Source organism: Strix aluco, chromosome 36 (assembly GCF_031877795.1).
Source record: "Strix aluco isolate bStrAlu1 chromosome 36, bStrAlu1.hap1, whole genome shotgun sequence".
Classification (NCBI taxonomy): Eukaryota; Metazoa; Chordata; class Aves; order Strigiformes; family Strigidae; genus Strix; species Strix aluco.
Genome location: NC_133966.1, coordinates 148,697 through 167,763, shown reverse-complemented (window position 1 = coordinate 167,763; position 19,067 = coordinate 148,697). Strand labels below are relative to the sequence as shown.

The following is a 19,067-nucleotide window of genomic DNA, read 5'->3' as shown; positions in this document are numbered from 1 at the left end:
ACATTGTCCTGAACAGTACAGCCCTCCTGAAATGTGGGCTAGGAACTGCTTTTTATTTCCTCGCTCACATACCTTTGTTTAAGCGTGGCCTGGTTGTGCTTACTTGCTTGTCCTGCCTGAGAACACAAAGTACAGGTCAGGTCTATCTGTTCCCTGGTTCCTCTAGCAACAACAGCCTCTTCCAAATGCCAGCACTTGGCAGAAGCAGCACTGCAAAATGCCACAGTCCTCCTCACCGACAACACACAGGCACCGTGGAGCTCGCTGACACCACTGCCAGCTCTTCGCTGACCCATCTCTTTCGCTTCTACCCACTTATCCAACCAGGGATCGTCTTTCTCCACGCTGGAAAGAGATGCTGTCAGTGCCACCCACACGTAAACATGGTTCTGGGGAACAGTTGTACCAAGAAAGATTATTTGCGATCTATTTGTATAGACTCAGCTTTTCATAAGTAACGTTAAAATTATGGGAAAACATGGTGTATCCATACAGTCCTGATTATTTACTTTTCTTTAAGAATTCCAGCAACAGCCTTAATTATCTAACAATTTGTAAATGCTATCTTCCGATTAAAGAAGTGAAAAAGTTACATAGTGTTGCAGATATTTGGTGGAGTATAGGTGGTGACAGGGGGAATAAAGTGCAGATGCATTCAGTACCTTTAAACACAGTAACTGTGAAAACCAGAGTCTTCTGAAGGAGACATGAAGCGTTGGCCTGACGTTGTTAGAAGGGTCCTGGGACTTGCTCCCAGTCCCTCAAATCCTGTTGAAACAGGGAGCACAGTTCAATTTGAGATGCGCGTTATCCCAAACAGCCTCACCTTTTGCCCAGTTCCACAGGGGTTTGGTGACGGGAGGTGCTCAGACCCACCAGCTGCATTTTGCTTAAAATCTTGTGTTCTGCCTTGCAAAAGCAGATCTGAAAAGCAAGTCGGTTCCTCAGTCGGCCCCAACTTGGGAGGAAACAGTCACTTCCCACAGGGGCTACGGAGCCAGCTCCTCCCCGGGAGTGTTGCGTGGGGCGGCTGCACCCCGTCGGTCAGAAGCAGCGTCCTGTCCTTCCACATCACTGAGGCAAGTGTTGTCCTCTAAACCTCCTGCTGCGTAAACGGGGCCACCGAGGGAGGTGAGAGCGATTCCCCTCCGAAGAGACCCACAGGACCAACACCTCAGTGCAAACAGGAATGGCAAAGATACATCAAGTGCAACGTTACCTGGCTGGCACCCATTTCAAACTATGGGGAAAAAAGTAGTGACAATTTAAAAAGTGAAGTTGATAATAAATAGTGGCCAGTAACTGTGGCTGGCCCTCTGCCCGCCTGCGTCAGTCCAGCAGCTTTATCCTGGAAGTCTTTGGTACGTTTGCAGCCTCCCATTAGCGGGGCTCTAGAGTTTTACCTTAACTTCACCTCAGCTCTCCCAGGCACCTCTGTGTTCTTGTGTGATCCATGAACAGGACTGCTGCCGCTGGAATATTTTGAGACTGCAGAGAGACAAAGCTCTTGTCTAAAAAAAAAAAATAATAAAAAAAATAAAAGCAGGGGGTGATGGAATGCTGTTTTGACCGAATATCACCTAAGGCCCAAGTCCTCTACTCACATTGTTGGATCTATGAGATTGTCTTTGTTATTTGATTTCTCTATCTCGGTACTGAATTTCACACCTCCTATCTTATTTTATTGAATCTGATGGAGAACCAAAACCTGCTGGTTTTAACTTTGTTGGTATAGCTGCTGCTACGATTTGGGAATAATTTTTGGGGGGGGTGATATTAATACATATTAAAAGGCAAACCTGTGCTGGATATTAGATGACTGAACTCCAGTAAGATTTAATTGCAATTTCTTCCATTCTGTTACTTTTTATTAAGCTTGAAATAGTTGTCACATTTTTTTTTTCTACTGAGTTTACCAATAGGAGAGTACAGTCACTACTATAACAGTGTGTTCTGGGATGTAAGCATTCAGTTTCTGCTTGAACTACCAAGACAGGTGATTCACCATTTCACTGAGAACATTCTTGTCTCACTACAGAGAGGGCAGGTTTGCAGAAACCTAGGCAGGAACAGGGGAGGCACAATCTTTTGTGGCAATATCCTGGGCTTATCTTAAATTGCCTCAGCAGATAACGGTCAGTGCTGGCAGTTTTTTCTCAACTAAGTAACGCGACATCACCTCCGCGAATGAGAGGAGTGGAGCGTAGCCAAGGCACAGCAGCCCTTTCATTTACTGAGGTACTGCCCGAGAGAGTATGCCCTGGGGTTGTGGCAGGGTGGAGGAAGAGGAGCAAGAAGCCACTTCTAGAAGCTTGGGTCTTCTGCTTTGATTAGGTCACAGCTACAAATAGCTTTAGGACTCAGCCACGCTTAGTATTTTACTCCTACTTGGACATGATGGTTTTAGAAACAACAAATTAAAAAATGGAATGTAGAATTAAGGAGGTTGATTTAAATGACAGGAGAAACAAAAAATTACAGCTCTCAGAGTCCAGCAGCTCCTTAAAAGAGTCTTAAACATCAAAAGGCAAGAAAAATCCTCAGTCTGGCTTTCAGTGTTTTAGTGCTTCCGGCCTTTCATGGCAAAACCATCGGCAGCTATTGGTTTCCTGGGCATGAAGTATTTCACTGTGCCTGTTCTGCTGGTGATACAGTGTACTTCATATTTACTAAATTTCAGAGTTAATGATTATGCTAGTAGCTATAGCCACTGCACCCCTGGGGATAATCATAAGATTGGTCAGCTGAGACACTGAAATTTATAAAGAATTCCATACCTTAGAAAATAACTAGAACATCCTGGGCCACAAAGACAATGTATAGAATTGTGCTGAGAATGAGTTGTTTGACAACCTGGCAAAGTGATTAATCGATCAGTTAACTTGGCAATGAAACCAACTTTTGAGTGTCCTGAAAGTGAACTGTCTTCATTATAATACTGATTCACGGAAAACAGACTCTACAACTCAAAATAGAGTTATACAGCAGGTATGTTTTACTCCAGCCGGGGTGCAAGGGGATCTCTCCACAAAGCTTGCACCCCAACAGCACATTTTACCAAAAACTTATCGAGTGTGGATATACATATTCATTGATTACATAACACAAATATCCACATGCATGAGTGAGGCTGGGTTAACTCTAGAGGCTGGTGTCAGCAGTTTATGTTCTCTTTGCACCTGCCCATTGCCTCCTGGGGGGTGTCTCCAGGGGTCTTTGGGAGGAAGGCTCACAGTCCTCACCTGGTACTTTTCCCGGGAGCATGCGCAGATTCTCTTGGCCAATTTCTTGAACAACAAAAATGTTTTTCAGCTGGTTTACTCATCCTATCTTCAAAGGGAACCAATGAAACTTCTACCATCCGTACATGGCTATCTTTACTCATTACCGAGGCCCAACTAGTTAGAGCACACCTGTTCCTCAAGGACAAAAACATGATATTTTGCTGAACACTGCAGTTCTTGGTAGATTTTCACAGTAAACTGCTTTGTTTTGATGGACACAGCAGTCCTTGGTAAAATTCCACAGAACAGTCTGGGCAAGCAGGATTCTTAGCGATACTAAAAAATACTATAAGTAATACTATAACTTGCTAGAAGTAAGTAAATAAGTTGCTAAGCAGTTTTCTATAAGTAAATAAGTAAATAAGTCTTAAAACAAGTAATCATTCCTCTGTATCAATTGTCCAACCCTTGGAATGTCACCCCAGCTGCTCTTCCACACGAGCACCACTGATCCTGCCCCAGGAGACCTGGAGAGTGTCAAGCATGACGACAGGACTCTGGACACGACGTTCAAAGGCATTCGGGCACAGGTGATCTTCTCAGTCCTGCTGGGGAGTGGAAGAGGTTTGAGAAAGGAACAGACCCTGCAGGTAGACAATTGGTTGTGCCATTGGTGTTAGTAATGGGTTTCTATGCCATTAATACCCTCCCTGAGGAAGAGATGGGATTCACCTGATGAAGTGGGACAAAACTATTGTGGAGGTTTGAACTCAGCTGGCAGCCAGGCTCCACGTGCCCGGCCGTTCACCTCCCCCTCCCCAGTCTGGTAAGATAGGGGAGGGACAAAAGAAGAGAATTTGTGGGTTGAATAAAAAGAAAGAATTTACTAAATATAACAAGAGAACAACAGTAACAATAGTGAGTTCAAAAAGAAAACGGGTAAAATGCAGCAGTGGCTTACCGAGCACGACGACCACCCCACCCGAGCAACAACACGACCCAGCGAGCAGATGGCACCTGTGCAAGCCCCCAGCGAAAAGCCGAGAGAGAGAGAGAGAGAGAGCGAGAGAGAGCCTGCCCACCTGGGCATGACATCACAGGGTATGAAACACTCCAATGAAAATTAACTCCATCCTGGTCGAAACCAGGGCAGTCTCCACCCCTTATTCCATACCATTGACGTTATGCTCAGATTCCAAATACATCTTAAGGAATCACCACCCCTTTTTTTCCCCAGGTCTCACAGATATCATTCCCTTAGTCTATGGGCCATCCTTCCACAATGTTTGCTGAGCTCATTTAGTCCATAACTTCGGGTTCCATCTGTTATGACAGTCTATAAGGCTGAGGAATTATGCGGAGTAGGCTCAGTCGGTGGAGCAGGTGGCTTTGGATGTGGCACGGGGATGTTGTGAAGCACCAATTGCCATAACAGGGTTATTTGACAGTCCGGTTCATTGGCTGTTCTCACCTAAAATCAAATCTCCCTGAGGCACACATCGGACCTCTCCATCCCTCTGCGTTACCCACCAAGTGCACCCAGGTCCTTGGGCAAAAGTAATCCCACGCATGGGTTTACCTTTACCCACTGCAGGAGTAACCCAGACGGCCTTCCCCAGCGTGTTCCTAATGCGCAGTGCGGGGGCTTTATCCCCATCCACGGTACGTAGGAGGTTTGACTGAGCAGGGCCAGCTTGCTTGGCAGATCCTCTGGGATTGACTAACCAGGTGGCCTCTGCTAAATGCCCGTCCCAGTGTTTGAAAGTTCCACCCCCCATTGCTCTCAGTGTAGTTTTCAGCAACCCATTGTATCACTCAATCTTCCCAGAGGCTGGTGCATGGTAGGGAATGTGATATATCCGCTCAGTGCCATGTTCTTTGGCCCAGGCCTCTATGAGGTTGTTTCGGAAATGTGTCCCATTATCTGACTCAATCCCTTCTGGCGTGCCATGCCGCCATCAGACTTTCTCCTCAAGGCCTAAAATGGTGTTCGGGCCAGTGGCATGGGGCACGGCATGAGTTTCCAACCAACACGTGGCTGCTTCCACCATTGTAAGCACACAGTGTTTGCCATGCCGAGTTTGTGGGAGCGTGATATAATCATTCCACCAGGCCTCCCCATATTTATATTTTGACCATCGTCCTCCATACCAAATGGGCTTTAACCGTTTGGTTGCTTGTCTCATGGCGCACATTCATGGATCACCTGTGAAATAGCAGCCATGGTTAAGTCCACCCCTCGGTCACGAGCCCATCTCTATGTTCCTTCTCTTCCCTGATGGCCTGAAGAGTCATGGGCCCAGCGAGCCGTAAATTGTTAACCCTTATGCTGCCAGTCCAGATCCACTCGAGCCACCTTAATATTAATCCGCCTGTTGGTTGTTCTGATGTTCTTCAGTGGCCTGGCTCTTGGGTACGTGAGCATCTACACGAGGTACTCTCTACCCCAGCAGCAAAGAACTGACACATTTGTGAACTGTTCAGAAAAACAGGGAGTAGTAGATAGGCCACAGGCAAATTTGTTAAATAATGTAAAACAAAAGTCTATTTCTCCTTGGAAGTATTACATCCTTACGTGCAGTCACCATCTAGAAGTGTATTCAGCTTAGTACTCTTGAGAAGGGGATTATTTTCTGAAGTGCCCAAGAGATGTAACAACACGCACACATGCAATGTGAGGAGGTAACTCAACCGATCAGTTTAACCACTCCTCTGTTTCATCCTCTTAGATGCTTTACAAAATCTCCCCAAAGACCGAGATCTCTTCTGACTTTAGACATGTAAAAGTTGACATGTCTTTTTAGCTTCTGTAGGAAGTGGCAGGCGCTCCTCAGAAGCGATCTATCCCACTTGCTCTCATACTCATCTCAGGACGTCCTGCGGCTGGGCAAAAATTCACTTTTCTAAATTTGTTTATGCACACAGCACAGGGGAAATTCAACTGGACACATTTACCTTCCTCATTTCAGAGAGGCCAAAAGTAATTTAAACAACCCTCCAAAGAAGGATCGATACGGATGTTCTTCATATAAGGTACAGCTGTTCTCCACCGCATCCAGTGCACCACTTCTGCTGCTGTCTTCAGTCTTCCTACAAGCTGTTGGGAACAAGAGATGGATGTTTTAACTTCCTCCGTAATCACAACTGCTTTTACACTCACCCCAGACCTCTTGCACCAGCACGCCTCCCTCTGATTCCAGGGCACATTAGTGTTACACTCACGTCTCTGCCCGCGCCATAACTACTCTCCAAAAGCCACCGTGTGCTGTTTAGCTCCTATGCCCCAGTTTGGAATGCAAACAAATAGAACTAATAGAAACATATTTAAATTTAAGAAAACCTCCACCCCACAACAGGGAGTGCCCTACTACCAAAGCTCCAATAGACCCCGTCCCCTTCAGTCACCTTCCCACTCTTCTGCTGGTATAGATTGAATTTCATTCCACCTGCTGATCCCTGTACGGCCCCTCCAACTAATCCAGGCAGACAAGTTCATTGACCTTTACACAGCAGCCTGCTCAGTAACGGGCAGGTTGGGATACTGCTGGACTTTGGAAAAGTCAGCTCCTGCTCCAAGGTCCCGAACAACCTGGATCATCTCTCTGAAAGGGAGGAGGGAATTTTCTGCACCATCCTGATGTATCGCCGCTGGATGTTAGTTTACTTTGTGACCTGTAAGGCGTCTGGAAGCAGAATATGATCACTGAGATGGCAGATCCTAGTGCAATACATCCATCACTATTTGCTGCTGTGGTTACAGTTAGCAAAGGCCACAATAAGACACATTCTACCAGATTAGGGGGAAACAAGAAACTAATGATTGCCATATCATTGTCCTATCTTCTTCCACTACAGAGTTCAAACTGGTTTAAAAATTGGTGTTGTTAGACCTGACTTCAAAGGCAAGAGGCATTTTATCACTCAGCATTGTTATCAGTGACAGAGCAGAGAGAGAGTACGGCAAAGCTCAATGGGGAGGAAAAAAATAATTCTCAAGAGCAGAGGCACTTGCATTCAATTTAAAACTAGGCATAGCCTAGCAGATACACACTGGCCAAAACTGACCTCGCATCTTTTAATGCGTGAAACAGCGCTGAAGGCTGCCCTGCAATCAGACAACTACAGCTGGTGACTTGAGCCAGGATGTTAACCACCGGCGGGCGAGTCAGGCTGGGTAGACGGTCTCAGAGCTCTTCTCCCACCTCTGCCAACTAGTGCCACAGCAGGCAGAGCCCCCCGGCAGGCTGAGGGCCCTGTAAGTGCCTGCACCCACCACCTCTCTCCAGGGGCCAGAAAGAGTCTGGAGATCCAACAGATGCCCCCAGCCTCAGGGCAGCACAAGGGACAAGTCAAATGTGCAAAGTCCTGCTCAGCGTGCAGCCCCGGCCAGGTCTGCAAGAGCAAGGAATGGATTTACCCAGGAACTCTGGAATCATCTGCTGTTTGACAGGGAAGCAACATCAGGGACTCAGGAGTCCTGTTGTCAAGCAACAAGAGGGACAAAGTGGTTGACTGAAGAAAAACCTCCAGGTTTTGTGTTCCCTAAAACAATTTTTTTTCCCCAGGTCATGTCTGAGCTGTGGCCTCTCCTCCCACACTCAGTCCCTCTAAAAAAAAAAAAATAAATAGTCTGTCGGTCTCATCCAGCAAGGGTCTTCTACAATTTATGATTATTTCCATGTGCCACGATAAGACAGAATGAAGGACAGGCTCATTCTCTGTCAGCTTTTCATGTGTTATTTCACAGCTGACACATACATCAAACTTCTGTACAAGCTGCTTGACATAAGTGCCAGGAGGTTTATTTTTCGGCCTGCCTAATACTCTCTCTGATCTTTTGGATCAGCCATATACAGAACAGACTTCAGTATTTAAGGGTTTAAGTCCTCATGAAACTGTGTTGCTAACTGACATCTGCCGAGAAAGGCAGCTCAGGGAACGTTCTAAACAAGAGTAATCTTAGAATCATTTCTATAAAATGAGAGCAACAGCAGCAACAACAGAAAAGCATGCAAGGGTAGAGGGAAAAAGTGAGCCTCGATTAAAGGATACTGCCAAGATTTAGCAATGACCTTAACGATTCAATGCAGCAGGAGAAAATAACCAGAGCATGTAATGCCCTGCCACAGCCTCTCCTTCTGCCAGACACTACAGGAAGGGAAAGTAATCTCAGAGGACCCTGCTAATGGCTCTCCAGCCTTTACACAGTCAATGCAATACAGAAATCGACAAATTAGGGGGTCCCCTGCATAATTGTTTATCCATCGGCATTCTGCTTTTTCTGCTCTGCTGCTAACCTTGCTGTCAATCTCAAAACGCTTTCTGGAGTATATCTCTGCAAGGACGCACACCTGTTGGCAATATCCTCTGTAAAATTATCTGAGCTATTCATGACTCGGCTCAAGCCAAGGCTTGACCCAGCTGATCAGGAGCCTTCAGTGCTCACCATGCCTGCGGATCATCCTCTGATGTGGCTGTAGCAGAAGACTGCCTCTCCTCCCAGGTGGAGCAAGAAATCACCAGGAACAGAAAAGCCCCAGGAGGTGGCAGGAGGAGGAGTGCTCCAACACTTCCCCAGCAGCCACAGAGCATCTGCTTGGGCAAGTGCCCTACCTGAGGGCAGGTACAGACACATCCCTGTGCAGAACCCCTGGTGAGGCAAGCTCTCTCCTGCAAGCCGCTCCTGGCATCAGGATGCTGTGGAGGGATTTGAGGCACTCACACCTCCCACAGCCTCTGCCTCAAGCAGCTGCCCTAAACTGAAGCAGACCCGTACTATGGGGAGTCACCCACACTCTGTTTTCCAGACTCATTTATAACTGTGCAGTCTACAGCTTCCAGTTCTGTTTTTTAAGGAAAAGGAGATTCTGATTCTCAAGTCTCCTGATAGGAAATGCTTTCCAGGTTTAAAAAGGTCGGAGCCCAACACCACGCAGCCAGTCGCTCACCCTCCCCCCATCAGGGGAATGGGGGAAGAGAGTGGAGGGACACAAGGAAAACACATAGGTTGAGATAAAAACCCACCAGTTTAGTGATTGTAATAAAACAAAACAATAAGAGAAAGTACAAATGGGTAATGCACAAGGCGATTGCTCATCACCCACCAACTGATACCCAGCCTGCTCCCGGCCAGCGATCCCGACAGAACAGAGATCCTGCCATCACAAAACTGGAAGCAAGAGAGAACGCACCTGCTTTATATCCTGAGCATAACGTCACGGGATATGGAACACTCCAATGGCCAGTCTGGGCCTGGCACTCCGGCTGTACCCCCTCCCAGCTCAAGAAGATTAACTCTATCCCAGCTGAAACCAGGACGCTGTTGTAGCAGATTACTCTGAGTGTGGGAGAGAACTGGAGACAGGCGAGCAAACGCTTCAGGTGACCGCAAAGGAGAGACGGGGCAGTCTGCAGTGTTTCTGTCGGGATCAAAGCAGAAGGTCCAGGGGCTGTGCTGGGGTGTGTGAACCCTCTGGGACGAGCCTGAGGGTACAGGAAGGTCCTGAGGGGACATGATGGGGGCCTGGGGGAACCCCGAGGGGAGCCATGGCCCAATGGCAATCTAGGTCCCTACGCCCTGCAGCGGAACCCCTGCCCCACCCGGCCTGGGTGACGTGTCACAATGTGACCCCCTTTGTGACCCCCCTTTGTGACACGCCTCCGTGTCACCCCACAGCAACGTATCCAAGCAGCGCGGCCCCACAGTGTCTGACAAGACAGGGAAGGGACAGGACAGGAGCGCAGCGAGGACACTCCTGAGCCTACGTCTTTCCCTGCCGCCCCCGGCCTTTCCCTTAAGCTGAACCCCCCCCAATGTCCCTCAACCACTTTTCTCCATTTTTGAGGATGGCAGAGGGAACCCCCCACCCCAGGGTGGTTTGGCAGGAGGTGGATGCTCCCCAGGAGAGCAGCTCTCCTCCAGAGCCCTACGAGGTGACCCTGGTCCAACCACTGCAGATCGGTGAGTAGAGGGCTCCCCGGGGCTGGCTCGATGCCGGGACCCCGTTTCCTCGGCATGGTGCCATTTAAAGCTCTTTTCGCCATCTGGGAGGCTTGTTGGCGAAGATGGTGTGTCCTACCGACTCTTCCATGTTTCCGTGTAGGCGAGACACTGCCGGAGGAGAATCCCGAGCACCCAGAGCTCCAACCAGGATGGGATTCTGAGAGCACCTTGTTGCTTTCTTCGCTTGACAGCAGCGACATAACAATGGTAATGAGCTCCCCCCTCGCAGGGACCCTTGTCCGTGGCATCGGCTTGTGCGAGCAAAGGGACAAGGGATGGATGAGCTGCTCAGTCATGCAGCACCATCGGCATGCTCGGAGTGACATGTCTTCCCCCCCATCCCTCCTCCCGTAGGTGTTTGGCGAAAGCCTCTGGCATCACAAGACGGACATTCTCCGCATAGCCATCGAGTCCTTGACAGCAGATGAAGTCTACGACATGCAGATGGGTAGCAACATTGTGGACATGGCCGTGAGAGACCCAGCGTCCTGGCTGACGGATGTAAGTGCCCCGTGGCTGGACTGTCCTCCTGTGTCAAAACGTGTTAAGTCTTGATCTTCCCTCCTGCCCTAACCCGGCTCTCTCAGGCACCCAAAACCATTTCAAGGCAGCAGGGAGGGATGGGAATGGCAGCACCATCCTTACCCATGTCCCCTCCAGGTGCCAGAAATTATGAGATACATCCACAAAAATGTGGAGCACATCCACATGGAGCCAGCCCGGAAGAGCCTGGACTCCCTGCTGCTGCAGCTGAACAAGTGGAGCCCCAGGGAGGTGGTCAGGAGCCTTCTGAGGATCTCTCCAACGTGTGACAGGTACCAGCCTCGACAGCCTTGACGGCTCGTTCCCCAGGGGGAGAGTGGCCCAGAGACTCTCTGGCTGTCAGACCCACGGAAAACTGCAGGATATCTATCCCTGAGGAGCAGGGCTCTCCATCCCACCACGCTTCCCCCTTCAGCCAGAGCTGGCCAAAGCAGAGCCCCTGCCCCATGGGAACAGAACCTCACCCCCCTCTGCATCCCCAGGCACTCCAAAATGAGGGGCGTGGGCAGGGCCGGGGTCCGGAGGAGCCAAGGCAGCCCGACTGACTGAGTTTGCTCTGGCTCCGCAGCGCTGCCATAGCCATGTGGGAGGTGATGATCTCCGTGTACTGGACTTTGGCGAACGTCTTGCTGGAGCTGTTCGATGTGCTGCAGGACTGCCGGGTGCGCAAGGTGTTCAGCTCTGCCATGGAGGACGCCTGCATCTACCCCTTGGCTGTGAGTGACCCACGCTCAGCCCCAGCGCTCTGCCTTCCTCCTCCTCCTTCCCATGCTCAGCACCAGCCAGACCCCTGTGTCACATGCTCGCGCCCACCCCATGCTGGTTTGGCCCCACCAAGCCTGTCCCAGCACAGGCAGCACTCTGCCCTCCCCCCCTGCCTGCATCCCCCTGCCCAGCTCTGCAGCCTGGAGACCCCAGGAAGGGGCGGAAACCAGAGTCAAGGCAGTTGCTGGTCCTGGGTCAGAGACGTGGAGACTCTGAGGTGGCTTCAAGGGGAGAGGAGACACTTGCCATGGACCGTGCTGGTGGCGGGGAGGGAGCCCTGCAGCTCTGCTGGTCTCTCACCACTGTCTCCATTTTAGCTCCTGGCCTGCGCTGACATTGACGTGGAGCAGTTTGCTGCCCTGTACGAAGCCCACAGGTACCTGAGGCGTCCCAGCCCAGTGACGCTCTCGCTGGTGCTCACGGGCCTCATCACACTCTCGAAAACACCTGAAATGGTGAGCGGGGGGGTCAGCAAGGCGAGCCACATCGGCAGCCTGGGGCTGGGGCGGTGGAGGGGTCTTTCACCACTTCACAAAAAGACAACGGTGTGTTTCGTACAGGCCAGAAAACTGACGGTGCTGCTGCCTGACATACTGGAGACCCTGACGGACGCCAGCGCCGATGTCAAGACCAAGGCGCTGGTGTTGTTTATCAACGTGATGGGTCACATAAAGAGGGAAGAGGCCAACCTCATAAACCTGAGGCTGGCGGAAGAGCTCCTACCCCTCTTCGATGATGTAAGGCTGCCATGGGAGCCTGAGCCGAGGCAATGGCTGCAAGATGGCTGCCCTTCAGTGTGGCCATGCGGGAAGCATTTGGGCAGGGGTCCCCCCCTTACTCCTCTTGCGTAGCCTTTTGGGGCTCTTCCCCTCCCCGCTCCTCTTCCGGGGCCTTTCAGGGCTCTGGGGCCGTTGAGCCACAGCTGCAGGTCTGGCCAACGGCTCCTGCGTTCAGGATCTGACCCCAGAACAGCTCCTCTCCCATCAGCCACGCTAACGCCCCTGCTCACCGTGGGCAGGGTGCTGAGCTCCCTCCGTCCTCTTCCCTGCCAGGAGTCCAGCCAGCTGCGGGAGCTCTCCATCCGCCTCTTCAAAGATGTGATGAAGACTGCGGTGGGGAGAAACAAGAAAAAAATGGTGAAGACAGTGCAGAGGGTCCTGCTCCCACTGTTCTTCCATATGAGTGACCAGATCGAGAGCGTGGCCAAGGTGCAGTGATCAGCAACTGGTGTCGCGGGGAAGGGCGTGCTGACACCACGGGGGTGGCCTGGGCATGAGGGACAATGGGAATGTGTGTCACCGCAGGGTCCCACTGCGCTGGTCCCACTGCTGCAGAGCTGGAGGGGGAGGTGGGGTCCCCCCCGGCCCACAGGAAGGGTCCCTGCAGCCCCAGCACGAGCAGGGCCAGAGAACCTGGCACAGAGAGTTCCCTGCTCAGTCGGAGCTCCCAGAGCGCGGGATGGCCCCAGGAATGAAGGGGGATCCAATCCCAGGATCACACCGTCCCCCCAGCTCAAAGCCAGGCCCAGAGGAGGAGGATGCCACGTCTCCTTCCCTGGGCTCTGGTACCATCTCCCAGCCTCTGCTTCTCCACAGGCTTCCCGGGACACCCTCAGTGCCTGTGGAGAGTTCCTGCGCTGGAGGAGGCTCAGCTTCCTGGCCGAGATATGGCAGACACACCTGATCGGACAGTGCTTGGTGAGGACAACCCCCAAAGCCCAGGGCTGGCTGGACGGGGGCTGCAGCCGTGCCATGGGGAGGGCTGTGCCAATCTGCATCGCTGCCCTGCCCCAGCCCCGCTGCTCCAGCTGCATCCTCCTTCCCTGGCCTCCAGCACGCAGCCCCCAAGGGCTCTTCTCCAGGAGACCCCGGCCCATCTGGGCCCTGGCAGCGGGACGGAGGGGTCTCAGCACCCCCAGCCCCCTCTGCCTGTGGCGCGCTCTGGCCCTCAGCCCCACAGGGCTCCTGGCTGGGAGACGGGAGTCACTGGGAGGGAGCAGGAGTGCTGGCAGGAGGGACTGGTCCGGATGGCTGCGGAGGGTCCGTACCAGCCCCATGCCCTTGTGCTCCCTCAGATAACGCAAAACAGGAGCAGGGTGGATGAGTATCTGCGCCAGAGCCTGCCCTACGTGGAGAACCCTCAGGCCACCGTGCGAGAGGCAGCCATCAGGTTCATCGGTGAGTCCCCAGGAAGCCATTTCTGGCTGCCCAGCCCCAGTCCCCACTGGTGGGGCTGGCGGGGGGTCTTGCTGGGTCCCACCGCCCTCGGGAGCTGTCCTTGCCAGGGGACAGCCCTGCCAAGGGGGAGCAGAGCTCTGACATTAACTCTGTGCCCCAGGGCTTGCTGTGCAGCGCCGGAGGATCCTCAGCCAGGAGAGGCTGTGGCAGATCCATGATGGTGAGTAGGGGACAGAGCCCAGGCAGGTCCTGCCGTGCCCAGGAAAACGCTCCTGGGGCAGACGAGCAATTTCAGAAGGTTTTTTTCAAGAGCAGTTTCAGAAAGCTGTTTGTGTCTTAACACATAGGTTAGCGTATCTCTTTAGTGAGGTCTTGAAATCTTGGAGGAATTTTATTTTCTCACCAAAAAGGAAGGGAATTTGTGGGGAAAGAACAGCCGTCTCTGTCCTGCCCCTTGCCAGGAGGCTGATGATGTCCAGACTCCACATTGTGATGCTCAGATCAATACACGGGCTCGTTGAGGGCACACACAACTCTAGACTAGCTCGTACGGCAAACGAAAAATGACTCTGTGGCCTGGCCCAGTCCTGAGCTCCTTTGTGTGTCGGGGGTACACGGGTCATTCCTGAGCAGCAGCTTCAGCTGCTCTGATTGTCTCACCGGCTCCTCCTGGCCAGGGAAGAAGATGGATGGTGCTGGCATAGGCTGGAGGGGGGTCCTGGGGTCTCTGCGGGCAGTGAGGGTTCACGTCTGCTCTGCTCCCTTCCCTCGCAGTGCTCCAGCCCTTGGAGAAAGACTCTGAACTCTCCATCAGGTCCCTGGCAGCCGAGACCGTCTGCATCCTGACAACAGAGCAGAGGCCGATATCAAGGTGGAGCCTGCGGTCGCTGTGCTGCTGGCTCTTCTGACCCTCCGAGAGACCAAATGCTCTGGAAAAAGGCTGTACTGGAATAATGATTTTTGGTTTTTTAAATAAAGCCAGATCCACGAGCCACTGGGACTCCATAGCGTCCTTCCCACAGGGACCACCCTGAGTGTGCTGAGCAGGGTCCCCCCCGGCCTCTGCCGCTGCCCCCAGGACTGCACACCCGGACCCAGCCCAGAGAGGAGGAGGAGAAGGAGGGAAGCTTTAGCCCATCCTGCCCCTCCCGAGACATCTCAGGGCATGAAAATGCACCCGTGCGCCAAGCTGGCACGTCCCCATTTGTCCCAGCACCAAAATCCTCTCTTGTACTGGGGAGCTGGGCTGGTTTTGACTGGGCACTGGTTAGTTGCTAGAACATTCTGGGTTCAAATTGGGGGATTCTGGGGTCCAAATAGAATTTTGGGGCAAAACAGGAAGGCTTTTGGTGGTGCTGGTGCAGATTTTGGGGTAAAACTGTGGGATTTTGATATTCCGGATAGATTTTGGGATGAAAAATAGGATTGTTGGGGGTGCTGAGGCTGATTTGCTGTCAAACTGGGAAATTCTGGGATGAAAAGTGGGAGATTTGGGAGTCCAAAATGGGAGATTTGGGGGTCAAATGTGGGAATTTTGTGGTAAAATTGGGAGATTTGATGGTGAAACATGGATCCTGGGGCCATGGATGATTTTGGGGTGAAAAGGAAGTTTGGGGGTCTCACCCCGCAGCACCCAGGTGAGGGTGGCCCCGGTGATGGTGGCAGCGCTGTCCCCCACCCCCACAGCCTGGGAGGACCACCCAGGTGGCCAGGGCGCCTGTCAGGGTCTGCACAGCAGCTGCCCAGTGCTCCAAATCACCCCCAGTTACCTCCCAGTTACCCCCACCTGCCCCACCTCCCTCCCAGCTACTTCCCAGTCCTTCTCCTTAACCCCCAGACACCTTCCAGTAGTCCCCCACCACATTCAATTACCAGTGACCCCCAGCCCATCCCAGTGCTCCCAGTTACCCCAACCTATACCACCTCCCTCCCAGTTACCTCCCAGTCTCTCACAGCACTGCCCCAGCGGCCTCCAACCACCTTCCAGTGTCTCCAATCCTCTTCTGGTGCTTCCAGGTCATCCCAGTGCCCCTGAGTTCCCTCCCAGTAGCCCTCAGCTGCCTCCCAACTACCTCCTAGTACCCCCCAACCCATCCCAGTACTCCCAGTTACCACCCAGTTACCTCCCAGTACCCCATGCCCACACTGCCTCCCTCCCAGTTACCTCTCAATTTCCCCAGGTCCCTCCTAGTAGCCCCCAGCTGCCTCCCAGTGCCCTCCAGTCCCCTCCCACCACCCCTTCTGGTGACCCCCAGCCCCCTCCCAGTTCCTCCCAGTACTCCCAGTAGCAGCTGGAGTGCCTCCCAGCACTGGTACTGGAGGTAGTCGGGGCCGACACTCTCGGGCTACACCTGAGGCAGCAGCATCTGCCGAGGGGGGACACATGAAGCGGGGGTCAGGTACCCCTGGGACCCTCAGGGACCCCAAATCACCCCTGTGACCTCTCCAAACCCCATTTCCCCCCCCCCCCCCCGCCATCCTGGTCCCTCCAAAACCCCCTTAGCCCCCGCCCAGATCCTACTGGCCCCCCAGTTCTCCATTTTTCCCCCCAAGATTCCAATAGTCTCCCCAGAACCTACCGGCCGCCCCTTCTCTCCCTCCTCCTCCAGACCGTGGAGCACCTGACGGGGAACGTGCTGTGCCTCCTCCTCTGCCCCTCGGCGTGACGAGCTGGACACCAGCCGGGTCCCTGCTTCCCACGCAGCCTCTGCACCCGCTCACAGTTGTGATGCTCCTCCTGCTTCGAGCACAGGAGGGATCTACCCAAAGTAAATATCCAATAAATGGGCTTGTTTTAAGCAATCCTGTGTCCGTGAGTGTCTGGGCAACACTGTGTTGGGGAATGTCACCCCTTGGCTTCATCTCCGCCCTGTAACAAACAGATGAAGTTTGTGGTTGAATTTATGTTTGCAGTGGTTACACTCAGACGTTTAGTGCCTCCTTCTCCTCTCTCTCTTCTCATGGTGTTCCCCACATCCCCTCCTCCCTGCCTCCTTTCCCACAGCCCCAACCACCTCTGTCCTTGCTCCAAAGGCCGCCGCTGAAATCAGCTGTTCCTTCCCCGGGTCGGGCTCTTCCTGGCTGAGATCAACCCACCACAAGTGGTTCCCTTCTTTCCGCAGGGAAAGAGCACAGAAGGCACAAACAAAAGCAATGCTATTGGTAACGAGCAGAGTACCGTAGGAAAGGGTCTCTGAAATTCAGTGATGTGTGCAGATCTAGACATCTCTGTCCCCAAAACGAGAATTAATGCGTTATGTGGGGATTCGTACACGTATAGTGACTGATTAGAAGATTTTGCCACCTCTTGGGTGCCCGCTTAAACTACATCTCAAGTGAGGGGAGGTTGCTGCAGGCGCAGCGCTGCCCTGCAGGACCCCCGCACCCAGGAAGAGGGGAGAAGGGGGCTTCCCACTTGGGGCTACCCACCCCCCCAGCACCCCCTTTCCCAGGGTCCCCATTCCCCCCACCACCCCAAAATTCCCATCGGGGGGGAGGGGAGGGGTGTTGTACACAGTGCAGCCCTAAGGAACCCAGGCCTCTGGGAGGGAGGAAGGGGTGGACGAGGGGGGTCAGGGGCATTTGGGGCACAATCCCCCTCCCCAAATTGCCAAATTCCACCCCCCTGCTGCTCACTGAGGGCGAGGCAGGAGCAGACCCACTGCAGCATCACCACAGTCTGGAGCTGGCGACGAAGGGAGAGCCAGAGCGGGGCCAAGTGAAGGGGCATGGCCGGGGGAAGGAATGAAATGAGTAAAAAGTGCGTCAGCTCTTGGAAGTTGTTCCTACACACCATGCTTGTATACCAATCCTCTGAGAGATCAACATCAGAGGAATTCCAAATTCTCTTTCAATGTTATGTCTACGAGAGAACCCAAAATATTCTAGTTCATAAGGTAACGTACAACAAATTAATTCCACAGCATCAACCTGAGGAAGAAAAGAAAAAAAAAACTAAAAGGATTTCAAGCACTGAATATGATTTGAGGGAATAAAGATTTTGGAATTGAGAAGAGAAGAAAAAAGAAGCCTGGCACCAAACAGTTGAGAGAGCTTCTGTATAACAGGGAGCACGACAAAGGCAGATGAACCAGGTCAGTATAAACCAGACAATTGTTGCTTCCCTTTGAGACAGGAACAAACTACCACTATACAGATGATTGACATTAGGAAAGAAAGTACTTTTTCCACATTGCAAGTAACTAGTTAACAAGATAAATGAGGTGGGTTTTTCTATTTTATTGTATGATTTTTTCACAAGTTTTGTCTTCATACCAGTAAAGGACTAAACCAATGGCCCCGACATGCCTCCTGAAACCAAAGTCCTGCCTTCCAGCACGTCCAAGCTCCTTGCATAAACATTGTGAAAGTGGTGAACCAAACGGGAAACAAAATTCTGAACACAGGAAAATGTCCCCTACCTTTCTTTACCATCTGTGAACATACTACGGCTCTCAGAAGCCAGCCCTGCGGTGAGCAGGAGGTTGGGAGCAGTTTCAAATTCCGTTAACCTGTGCATATTCAGATAGGATGTATCCTGCAGGGGAGGCGGGGTGCAAACCTAGAAAAAGGAAAAAAACCAAACCTCAAAGGTACAGAAAGATTCTAACAAGGGGAGCAAAGCTGAAATGCCACCCTCGGCACACAGAGCTGCGAGTCCCTTGCTCCTGGCAGCAGAAGATGGTTTCTTATTGTAGCACATTAGATCCTAAACCAAGTGCCACCCAGCATTTGGCTGTGGGAACAACGAGCGTTTGGGATTATTCCTGGGAAACGGCAGACACTTCCCTGCATCCCCCAGAGCTCAACTCCATCACCAGGGTCTGCACGGGATACTCTGTGCGTAGCTGATGCCAGCAGGAACAGAAAAGCAAAGGGCTCAGCTCAGGCGAAGGAGTCCCTGGCCCCAGCGCCAGCGTGTGCTCCCAACACACAAACTCCAGATTCCCCTCTATAGATGTAAACCTGCACATTCTCCACCTCTGCACACAGTTCAGAACATTGTCTCCTCCGGAACAGAGAGCAAAATACCGCAGAGACGTTACAACAGAACGTATTCTGATACTGAAGAGCTCTGGTTTGTCACGTCAAACATCAGGCACCCCAGCAGCGCGTGGCTGTGGAAGGCGTGTGGACAGAGATAATTCACCGGGCACAGGGAATGCGGGAGAGGAAAGCTCACAGACAGACGCCAGAGGATGACAGCTTGGGCATTTGTTGCCAGGCTGAGAGAAGGCCGAAACACCTGACAGAGAGAACTGAAGGCAGGTGGTTTTCCATTTCTTGGGTTTGCTTCTCGGTCAGAATGGAGCCGGGGAGACACCCAGCTTCAGCACTTGGATTCTGCAACTGTCT

The 19,067-nt window shown here is 52.2% G+C and overlaps 1 protein-coding gene across 1 annotated transcript; it reads right to left on the bottom strand.

The window, feature by feature from the left end:
- Positions 1 to 4,088: 4,088 nt before the first annotated feature.
- Positions 4,089 to 17,442, bottom strand: LOC141917252 (uncharacterized). The gene is made up of 6 exons (XM_074810356.1): positions 17,349 to 17,442; positions 16,292 to 16,428; positions 14,373 to 14,554; positions 12,545 to 12,642; positions 9,416 to 9,643; positions 4,089 to 6,321 (listed from the first exon to the last, which is right to left on the bottom strand). Exons 1-6 carry the CDS (start codon positions 17,440 to 17,442, stop codon positions 6,185 to 6,187), a joined length of 876 nt encoding a protein of 291 aa, XP_074666457.1. The 3' UTR covers positions 4,089 to 6,184.
- Between the last annotated feature and the right edge of the window lie 1,625 nt (positions 17,443 to 19,067).